The sequence below is a fragment of the Lipotes vexillifer genome, unplaced genomic scaffold (assembly GCF_000442215.2).
Source record: "Lipotes vexillifer unplaced genomic scaffold, Lipotes_vexillifer_v1.1 scaffold217, whole genome shotgun sequence".
Taxonomy (NCBI): Eukaryota; Metazoa; Chordata; class Mammalia; order Artiodactyla; family Lipotidae; genus Lipotes; species Lipotes vexillifer.
In genome coordinates, this window is record NW_006788200.1 from 394,812 (window position 1) to 405,767 (window position 10,956).

General features: G+C 56.7%; 1 protein-coding gene across 2 annotated transcripts in view; it reads left to right on the forward strand.

The window, feature by feature from the left end:
• Positions 1-29: 29 nt before the first annotated feature.
• The window catches only part of PDLIM4 (PDZ and LIM domain 4), a 14,657-nt gene continuing 3,730 nt past the window's right edge, over positions 30-10,956 (forward strand). The window contains exons 1-3 of one of the 2 annotated variants that reach the window (XM_007461327.1): positions 30-160; positions 4,645-4,796; positions 8,458-8,539. In XM_007461327.1, the coding sequence (XP_007461389.1) occupies positions 68-160; positions 4,645-4,796; positions 8,458-8,539 (327 nt within the window). In that variant the 5' untranslated portion in view covers positions 30-67. The remainder of the gene's footprint in view (positions 161-4,644; positions 4,797-8,457; positions 8,540-10,956) is intronic. The other variant, XM_007461328.1, reaches the window with a different exon arrangement.

Consider the following 10,956-nt stretch of genomic DNA (forward strand, 5'->3'; position numbering starts at 1 on the left):
TAGAAGCAATGACACCTCAGTAATCCTCAGTGTCCGGCTCAAGCTCCGGCCGCAGCTCCGGCTCGCGATGCCCCACTCCGTGACCCTGCGCGGCCCTTCGCCCTGGGGCTTCCGCCTGGTGGGCGGCCGGGACTTCAGCGTACCCCTCACCATCTCGCGGGTGAGTCCAGCGGCCACAGGGCGGCGGGGAGGTCCTGAATCTGAGACCCAGTCCTTACAGTCCACCCGGGACCCGAATCCCCGACGTCCTGGAGGCTCGAAGGCCAAGGGTTGGCCTCGGTGACCCACAGGCTGTAGAGGAGGCTTCCAGGCTGGGCAGCGTCGCCTCAGCCCCCTCCCCCTCCCGCTGGGCCTACCTGCCCTTATCCGTTGAAGGATTCCCCCCAAGAGTTCACAAACCAGCCTCCCTGCTGGCCTCATTCTGGGGGACTCACTGCAGGCCAAAGTCATGGGCCAGAGATCTGGACTGATCTCCAGAGGCCCAGAGATGCTGCTTCGACTGAACCCAGCCTGAAAATTTCAAGCGAAATGACTTGAGAGACTCCTTCGCTTATCAAGTGTCCCTGCCAGTAGAGCTGAGTGATCCCAAGGAGGTCTGGGGTCCTCTCTGAAACTGAAGAAAGAAAGATCCATCCAGTTCCCCACTCTGGTTTTGGTCAGTCTCTCATCCATGACCTCACTTGTCCTAAGGGGAAGTGACCAGGAGGAATTTTTGGCTTCCAGGGAAAAGGGAGACTTGACTATGCAGTTGTGAGACCCCCTTGCCACAAGACACACAAGGCCAGGGGCCAGGATAACCTCCACCCAGTTCCTCAAGTTACTGTGGCCATGCACTGCCCCAGGTTTAGGCAGAGGAGGAGGAGGAGGGGGCACCACCCTGGGCGGTGGCTAATCTGAGGAGGACAGAGGAACAGAGGACATGACTCGGGCCCTGTCAGAGGGGGTACCCAAACTGGGAAAGACAGGATCCTGGCTTTTGGGTCCCATATTTGAAGGGCCAGAAGAGGGGACTCAGACGCTGCCCCTGGGGGTCCCAGCCTAGGGGACAGAAGAGGAGAGAACCCAGGCCCTGCCCTTGGGGCTCCTAGTCTGAAGGGAAGAGAGAAGGGGACCTGGGGCCATCCCTTGACCCCCAAGCTGCTCTGGTCTTCGGGGCCCTGTATCGGGGGAATTGAGAGCACCTTCCCCCCCACCCTTCCGCCACCTCTCGCCATGGGGGCTGGACCAAGCTGGCTGGGCTTTCAGAGTCTTCTTTCCAGTTTAGGGGAAGGGGTGGGCACCTGGTGGAGCATGGAATCATGGAATCCCGTTTCTGGGGGCCAGGGTGACAGGCAGGCCCAGGTGTCCTGGGAGGATTCCCACATCTGCCCTCACCCCATGGCCACCAGGTCCCTGGGGCTGAGTGAGGTGGGCCTTCAACACATCCGGGAGCCTTTCATCTCCCACTTCCCTGAGAGAGCCCTGCTGGGGGCCTGTGTGTGTGTGAGAGAGAGAGAGAGAGAGAGAGAGAGAGAGCGTGCACATCTGTGACTGCCAGTGAGTGTCATGCTGTGTGGACGTCCACCACCAGGGCAGCCTGTTGGGGGTGCTAGGCCAGCCGGCGGGCCAGGCACCCTGGGCGTGAGGCCGCTGACAGGCTAAGTGGCAGCGGCTGACGGCCGCAGGCAGCAGGGAGCAGAGACATCTGTTGCCCACGCGGCTGCCTGCCCGCCAAGGAAAGGCCTCCACACGTCACAGCGGCAGCAACAGCGGCGGCCTTGTTTGGAGCTAATCGGGATGCAGGCCGCTGGCAGGCAGACAGGCTGGAAAGGGTTTACCAGGAAGAACACCCCCGCCTTGTCCCCCCAAAGTCACAGAGCAGCAGCTAAGGCCTGAGGAGCCAGGATGGCTGAGCCTCGGTTTGGGTGGGATCTGGGGAGATTTATGGGACTGAGGAGACACAGGCCGCAGCTTGCCCAGCAGGTACCTCAAGGGCAGGTCTACAGACACTGATTATATGTGGGAGCGTCCTCACCGAGGGGGTTCAAGACCCGACCCCTCCCATGCTTACGGGACTTCCCCCACCCAATGGAGACAGCCACACTCAGACAGAGAGGAGGCTGGCTGCCTGGCAGAGCTGGGACTATGCAACCTCAGCCCACAAAGCCTCTGGGAGCCCCCCCCCCCAACATTGCCCAGGGCTCCTTCCTCACAAACTAAAGTGACTACTGGCCTTGGAATCCTAATGGATTGTTGCTACCAGGTCCCTAGAAACTAGTGCCTGGAATGAACTCCACTAACTGTATGCCCAGCTCCCTGTAGGGGCTTTTTGCATCTAGGCCAGATGGAGTGATACAGGGGCTTTAAATGTAGCTGCTATAGGTGAAGGGGCTGGTTCACGCCCCAGCCTCCCAGCTGACTTCACCACTCCCCTCTCTCTTCCTTCTGTCTGTTTATCCTGCACTCAGCAGCCAGAAGGATCAGCCTGAATTCAACTCTGTCTTGCGATTTCCCTGTTTAGAATCCTCTCACCTGGGCCTACAAGGCCTGTAGGTCTGGTCCCTGCTTTTTCCTCTGATTTCATCTCTTCCACTCTCTCCTCACCGATATTTTGGTGATATTTTTGCCACAGGAGCCTGCTTTTACTTTCACTCCCAGATGAGCCATTACACATGCTGATCCTTCTACTTGGGACACTGTCTCTCCCCTCACTCCCTTTTTCAGAAAAGCACACTGGTTAAGAGCATAGCATTTGGAATCAGTTGGTCTGGACTGAAATCCTAACTCTGCCGTTTATCAGTTGAGTGTCCTGTACTTCTCTGGACCTTGGTTTCCTCATCTAGGAAATAGGCTTGCCTTGAGGACTAATGAAACAATGCATGTAAAGGCAGTTGGAAGAGTCACGGTTTCCTGGCCTCACGCCCTCTCTGACCAGAACTCCCAAGCTAGCAGAACTGGCAGAGTCCCAGCCACCCCTGCTTTCGAGAACTTCCTCCACCCACAGGGGCCTGAATGCACCCCTTGTGCTGGCTGAGTCATCTTGCAGCTAGCCGCCCCCCTGAGGAAGAAGACTCCTCTCCAGCATGGGGACTGGGGCAAAGCACCTCATCCCCAAAGCCTCTCTTTCTTCATCTGAAAATAGGGATGAGAACAGCCTCTGTCTCATCAGGTGGTTGAGAGGTTGCCATGAGCTAGTTATGGCTAAAGCACTGAGCCCAGGCCATGTCACAGAGCAGGTATCCGTGTAGGAGAGGGGGCCTAGAGCAGGGCCTTGGGGGGAGGGTGGGATGGTGCCAAGTGGGTGCCTTCCCTGGGAAGACAGGCCTTTGTAGGTGCCCATGCCCTACAAAGGAACATTAATGGTGGGCTGGTTGGCTGAGGGTAGCATGCTCCAGAAGAACATTCCTTGGGGCAGCCTATTTCAGGGCAGGTTGCTTGGCAGTACCCACACCAGGACTCCAGCCAAGGAGCTGCCAGCACCTCAGCTTTGTCCACTCACTACAGAGAACCGGCTAAGCTGAGCCTGGCCAGGCCTCCAGGAGCTCCCACCCCAACAGGGACAGTGCCACTGACAGCTCTTGAGCCACAGCTTGAGAGGCTGGGAGGAATGAGGGTCCTTAAAGTCTCTTTCCAAAGGCTGTGCTGGGACCAGGGACAGGGTAAAGGATGTCCTGTTGCCTGAATTCCCTCCCGAGGCTGCTTACTTAGGCCTCCTGTGAGCTTATTCCCAACCTCATGTGGCACATGTCAAGGGACCAGCATTGTAGGAGGCTCCAGATGTGGACACTGCTTGACCCTCTGGGATCAACAGTGGCACTGGGGTGGCCTTTGTGCCTGTCCTCCAGAGGAAGGGGAGGTGAAATTGTGACCCGGGAGTGCAGGCTGGCAGCTAAAAGTAGATGGCCCTCGACTTGGCCTGGGGAGGTGACAGCACAGAATGAGGCACTAACAATGTTAGGGGAGCAGAGTGGTAAAGGGGGTGCACAGGGTACTGTGGGACCCCAGAGGAGAGGCTTCCAGGAGAAATGGCCTCTGCTGAGAGCCTGAGACCTGAAGGATGAGGAGGTGTAAGCTGGTAATTAGGATTTGGGGTCAAAGGAAAGTGTGTTCCAGGTAGAGGGAACAGCATCTGTAGAAGTGTGAAAGTGAGAGCTATCTGGTACCCGTGAGTACCCCCTTGACGTTCAGATGGTCTGGATAGAGTGTGGGTGTGTGGAGGTAAATGTGGAGGGGTGGGGATGAGAGGAAAAAAGGTCACTAAGGGTTTGAACATCAGGTCAAGGGGCTACTATGTGGTCTGTGTGGGTGGGGCAATATAGGGTACATGTGACATGTCCATGCTTTATATCTGCTGGAGAACACATATCCTTCTGTGTTCCTTGCATGTATGCAGGCTGCAAGAGTGACATCCCATTTGTCCCAGCCCAGAGGAAGCCCCTCTCATATGGCCTTCATACCTTACCAGACCTCCAGGTGCTGGAGTTGGGCTTGTTTAGAGCAGAGGCTTCAGCAAAGCCATGTGGGAACTCAACTTGCCCACCCACAGATCACATTGGCAGCAGGGCTACACTGGCCCAGTTCTGAGGTTGGAAGGGGTCTAGAACAGAGCCTGCAGCAAGGCCACATAATGACCAATGTCCAGCCATCTGGCTTGTCCATCCACAGGTCCATGCTGGCAGCAAGGCTTCCCTGGCTGCACTGTGCCCTGGAGACCTGATCCAGGCCATCAATGGTGAGAGCACAGAGCTCATGACACACCTGGAGGCGCAGAACCGCATCAAGGGCTGCCATGACCACCTCACACTCTCCGTGAGCAGGTACGCACAGGGCAGGCTGGGCCAGGATGATGCGGGTGAATCAGGGGAGGCTCGGTTCTGCGTGGCCAGCATCCTGGGTGAGCTGGGCCTCACACAGCCTGTCTGCATCAGCTCCCTGGTACCCCACTCCTATGGAGCAGCACTTTCACAGGGGTTTGACAGGCACTGTTTGGAGATGCAGGTGGCTTAAGAGAGGAAGAAGCCCCCATTTAACCTATGGCTGGAACTATGCTGGGGGACTTATGGCAGGGGGTAGGCAGCCCAAAATCAGGGCTGAACTAAGACCTTGGGTAGCCTCAAACCGGCGGTGAGGTGTGTGTGATTTCAGTCCTTTTCCCACCCATGAGTGATGAGCTTGATGACCAGTTCAAAGAATTTTATCGTTCAACACCTTGTTTAACTGTCAAACCAACTAGATAAGGTAAAACCTAATATAGTCTCCACTTTACACATGAGACAACTGAGACTCAGAAAGTTTGGAGCGTGCTTCAAGTCACACAGCAGAGCAATGGGGAAGCAAGATTTGACCTCAGGTCTCTCTCACTCCCAAAGACTCCATTCCTTCTGCTTGACTGCTGACCACTTCTACCAGCCCCACAGCTGCCCTGCCTCAGCTGTCCCCACTATGGCCCAAACCTCTGCCCTGCTTAAATCTGGATGCCGTGGACTGTGTAGTGCTATACTGCCCATCAGGAAGGGGAGGATTGGGGGGTCACCAAGCCCCATCTGTGCCCTGGAAATGCTCCAGGATGGAAGGTCTACCTGGAGCATCTCCAGCCTTGCTCAGGCTGATGGCAGTCGGCTGGGTCCGGGCTGGGCGGGATCTCCCTCCCCCTGTCTTGCCTAGATCCAGGGAAGTCAGACATAACTGCTCAGCTCTGCCACATTCACTGTTAACAGCAACTTTCCAGGACCCCATGTGGATGTGTGTAGGTGAATCCTCCCCATCCCACAACACGGCTAACCAGGCCTTAGAGCCAGCAGGGCAGGGGGTAATCCATGGGCTCAGAGCCGTTAAACATGGTGGGAAGCCTTCTGAAGTAGCCCCATTTATGTCTGGCCCGGGTCCGTGTTGAAGTCAGGACCCCTGACTCTGCTCTCGGCGCTGAGTGGGCCCAGCTGCAAGTCCAGGGCCTTGTACACTCCACCTGGCCTGCAGTGAGGAGGCTCTGTCCTGGGAGTTCAGCAGAGCTGGCCCTCTTCCAGACTTTTTGGGCTCTTAGGCTCACCAGATGACCTCTGTGAGCCTGGGTTTCCTTCTCCATAAAGCAGGATCACATTCATCACCCTCTCTGAGACCGAGGTACCGGCTGGCTGGGGGAAGCATCAGCATTGCTCTGCCCACGAGGGGCCTCTGAGGCCACCCAGCTTGGCTGGGTTCCTGGGCCCTGATTCACCTCTGGCCTTGACTCTGCATGGCTGAATAAGGGAAGCCCTGATAGTAGTGGGACAAGGGGCAGGGGAGGCTCACAGGGGGCCTGATTCAGGAGGTCCACAGAGGGAATGATGTCAGGGGAGGGTAGCAGGGTGGGGGCAGGGTGGAGGTCCCCCTTCCTTCCTTCCTTCCTTCCCTGGCCATTTGTTCCAAGCCAGGCATGGATGGAGCCAGGGGTCCACTGACCTGTTCCACACTGGGTATTTGAGCCCCCAGATGCTGCCTGGCCATGGAGCAGGTGAGAGCACACTCTCTCCTATCACAGATCTGGGTTCCAGTCCCAGCTCTGCACTTGAGAACTGTGTTGTCCTAGTGATTTAATATCAGAGCCCTTAGCTTCCTCAACTTCAAAATAGGGGACCTGGGACTGAGTGAGGATGACATACAGGGTCTGCTCCGTCAGGGTGAAAACCTGATGTCCTGTCCCCCAGCCCCCTATCCCTAATTCTCACACATGCAGATTCTGGGGGATCAAGACACAGGGGCCACCTTGATCTTCTGGGCCAGCATCTCTTCTCCTGCGTGCCTTCTCACCTGCAAGGCCTCTGACCCTGCTCTCTATCCTGCCTGTCATGCCAGGACTTATGCCTGAGCCCCCAAAGACAACCCCCAACATGGGGTCTGTGGAAGATTGGCCTGGTGATCTGCTTGGAGGGAGCTACTCTGTGCCAGTGCTCCCAGAGCTCTACCTAGGCCAGCTTCCCTACCTGCCCTCTTGCATACAGAGGGCTGTACTCCTCCACAGACTTCTCCATAGGATGAAAAATGAAGTAAAGGCCCAGCTTCCCCGCTATGCTTACTTTGTCTGGAACTCAGAGCCAGGTATCCAGCAATCCAAGCTAACCCACAATTTCTGGGCATGTTCTGTAGGTCCAGGACCTTCCTGGCATCAGTGGCAACCTGGGGCCTCTGGTGAGGTCTCTGTCACCTATTACATGGGATACAAGATGGATTTGTACAGCCTTTGGGCCACTCTGATGACTCTGGGTACTTTGTACTCTCTGATCTTCAGACCTCAGGCTTGTACTTCTCTTCTGGGCAGGACTTCAAGGAAGTATAAAGCCAAATAGCCACACAAGATGTCCTAGGTTTATTCCAGCAGAGTTCTGAGTGCATAGAGACCATAGTTAGAGCTGTGAGTTAGGACAGTCAGTTGGGAGCCTGGCTGAGGGGGCTGGAGCCAGATGCCAGTGGGGGGTGGAACAGCAGAGCCTTGGTGCCACAGGCCTCTGAAAGGCTGTGGAGAAGAGAGGTAGCCTGCAGGGGACCAAGGAATGGGCAATGGTGAGGAAGAGCAGAGTGAGTGTGGACTACACGTGTAATCAGATTGTTAAAATCCTCTGCTGAGTGGGGGGACAAGGGCAGGGTTGAGCTGCTAGCCCAGTGGTAAGACCCCTGAGAAGACCCAGGAGGCCCTGTGGGGCAGAGTGGGGACATTATTCCCCTTCGGTGTAACCAGCCTCACTCACACCCACCTGCCAATCCGAGGTCCACACACCCTCCTGGCCTGCCTTCTCACAAGACTACTCAGTGGCAGGACTGGGCCCCAGGCCTGTAGCCTCTCGGCCCTGCCTGCCCCCACTTATGGCAGGTTTATGATGTTTTTCTCCCTCCTGAGTGGTGTTTGGCTTTTGGTTTCTATGGCGAAGTAGGAATTTCCTAATGGCCTGTTTCCCATCTGGGCTGGGCAGACATTGATGATGATTCTGCCAGTGGCAGCAGTAAGGGAGGTGCACCCCTCAGAGCCTCCATTCCACTTTTCCAAGGCCCACGGATGCCTGACTCCCAGGCCCCATCAGAGGCTGTGAATGGAAGCGGGATGAGTGGATGGGCTCCTAGCTGATCAATGTGTAAGGCCTCGCTTGCTCCGCCATGAGCTTGGCCCTCTTGATGCTGAGCTTCCATAGGCCACAGAGAGGGTGGAAAGGTGGGGAAGCTGCAGGGCTTCCTTTCTAGGAACCAGACCAGAGGGGGAAGGAGCAGCTGGTGGAGAAGGGGCACACAGCCTACCCCAGGTGAGTGGCAGATCTAGAGTTGTGACTCCTTGCCACGAAGGCCAGCATTCTGGCGCAGGGGAAAGAGCTGGGGTAGTATCCTTATCCATGCAGGGTACCAAGCCTGGTCCTGGGTGGCCCTGGGCCCAGACCCCAGCGCTTCTTGGTCCTAGTTCCCAGGCATGGTGGGCTAGTAAGCAGAGATTTCTGACCATCCTAATTCCTGCCACAGGCCTGAAGGCAGGAGCTGGCCCAATACCCCAGAGGACAGCAAGGCTCAGGCACACAGGATCCACATCGATCCCAAGGCCCAGGTATGTACATATACCACCTGGCCTGGCTTAGCCTGGCCTAGCTCAGAGCAAGCCCGGGGCAGAGAGGCCGGGCCTTGTCCACGGGTTTAACTGCATTGGATGTCCTCACTGTGGTTCTCAGATGCCCAGGTCAGAGACTGAAGCAGAAGGTTTTTCTGGGCTCTGTCCATATGCCCCATCAGGGGCTCCCAAGGTGACGGGTACCTGCTGTGGGCTCTGTCAGTACTCTAAGCAGTCCTGGATTCTGGGACAATAGTGCCTGTGGTGGGCAGGGACTGGGCCAGGCCTTGGCTCAGGGCTACCACTTACCCAGCTGGGTTTCACTCTGTCGCCCAGTGTTGCCAGATCAGGAGGAAGTCACCAGGCTTGGGGGAGGGGTGGGGGACAGCCATAGGCTGTGGAGTGACCTCAGGCTATGGGGCACTCTTCTGTCTCATCCTAGCCTTGGGCACCTACCTGGCCAGAGCCAACCTTAGAATATAAGGCACTGCCTTGCCCTATCCAAGACTGAAGTTTTCTCCTGGCCATTCCATGATCGCAGCTAGCAGACCTCAGGCTGCAGGCCTGTCTGCTCATTCACTTTTCTGTGTATGACAAGAGTCACAGCTGTGGTGCTGTCCTCAAGGAGCGTGAGGTGGAAGGCTGCTTTAGGGCCTCATTTTGCCATGGGCTTGAGGGGTGGCCAAGTGGGCAAAGCTGAGGTATCCAGAGTGAACTCGTTATTTCTGGGCCACTGAGTTTGGGCAAGGCAGAGACTCGACTGGTCTATGATGGAGCCAGAACTTGGGACCCAGCATGTGGGACCATGGCCCCCTGGGCCTGCTCATATCCACTTTCTCTCCACGGAGGCTTTGCTGTACCAGAGGGAATGATTTGCCATGGCCTCTCCCTCAACCCCTATCCCAGTCCCCATCTTTCTCTGACATTTGTTCCCTACCTTGCTTTTGCTGGCATACCTGAGGCCAGGTGCTTACCATACGCAGGGAGTGCCCATTCTGGAAGGGGAGAGGCACCTAGCAGTTCTGGGATGGAAGAAGCCAGGGGTCAAAGGAGTCCAGAGTAGGTATATGACTCAAGGGGTCAGAGAGGGCTCCCTGGAAGAGGGGGTATCCAAGCCAAGACCTAAGGGTCTGGAAGAATAAGGGAGGCAAAGGGGCATGGAGAGGAATGTGCCACATACAAAGTGAAGCGCATACAAAGGCCCAGAGGTGAGATTGTGCACTGTAGGTTCAGAGAAAAAAGTCCCAGGGGTGGCAGGGGGCAGAGGTGAGGGCTGAGGGCACAGAGAGGCTCTCGGTTTCCTCTACCCAGGACCTCAGCTGTTCTTGAAGAGATTTGTGGCCACACCTGGGTCTCAGAAGCTTGCTCTGGTAGTTCCAGGGACCCATGGGGACAGGGGCTGGGGGGCATAGACAAATCACCCAGACTTGACATAGGCGAAACGGGAATAGCGTAGTACAGGCCCCCAGCTCATGTGTGAGCCCAGCTCTTGTGTGTAAGTACCAAGATGGATAGGACAAGGAGACCTGAGCTTTGGAATATGAAGCTCAGGTCTGTTGAGTCCTCCAGGAGAGGCTCTGGGCCAGTGGGGCTGGGGGCTGGAGAACAGCTCCCTCTGTCCCACACTTTCCCTCACTGACCTCCTCAAGGGCCAGGCTGTGGGGCTCAGGCTGGAAGCAGGGGGATTTTCCACAAGCAACAGGGCAGCCCCTCAGCTGCTGCCCCCCTTTCGTACTTGAAAGGTCATGAGCTCCACGGGGAGGGGGACAGAAACACCCCCACCCAGCCCTTGTAGGGCCGTGTCCTCAGGAGCACAGATACAGGGCCCATTGTCTCCATACTGCTCCCACCCTCTACCTGCAGGGGGGAGGGCGGTGGGCCCAGCTGGAGCCATCACAGGAGGGGAAGACCACAGTTGGCCCTAAGACCAGCACAAGGTACCCTGGCACTCACCAACTGGGGCTTCAGGCCCACCTTCCATATAGAGTCATTGGAGTCTCCTTCTCTCAGCCCTCACGTGGGAACACAGCCCAGAGTGGAGGAAGGATGGTGATCAGGAAAGTTTTCCCGGAGAGGGTGGCATTTGAACTGAGAACCAGGTGATAGGTTAAGGCAAGCCAGGTGCAGCAGGCAGAGCAGGACTCAGCCTGTCCTCTCCAGACCAGCAGGGAGCTGGAGCTTGGCCTCTGGGAGGTGCCACCTGCTCACCTGGATTTAGTGCCCACCTCTGTCCAAGTTGAGTGTCCTAGATTCTGACCACAGTCATGCTGGAGCTGATGAGCAAGCTAGCAGTTACCCCCATGCTGCTGACTAGCCCCCTGAGACTTCACAACCAAATCGGCAGCTGGCGGGGACTCAGACACGGGGAACACATGGTACCAGGCACACCATGGAGAAGGGAAGTCCAGGAATGGGGG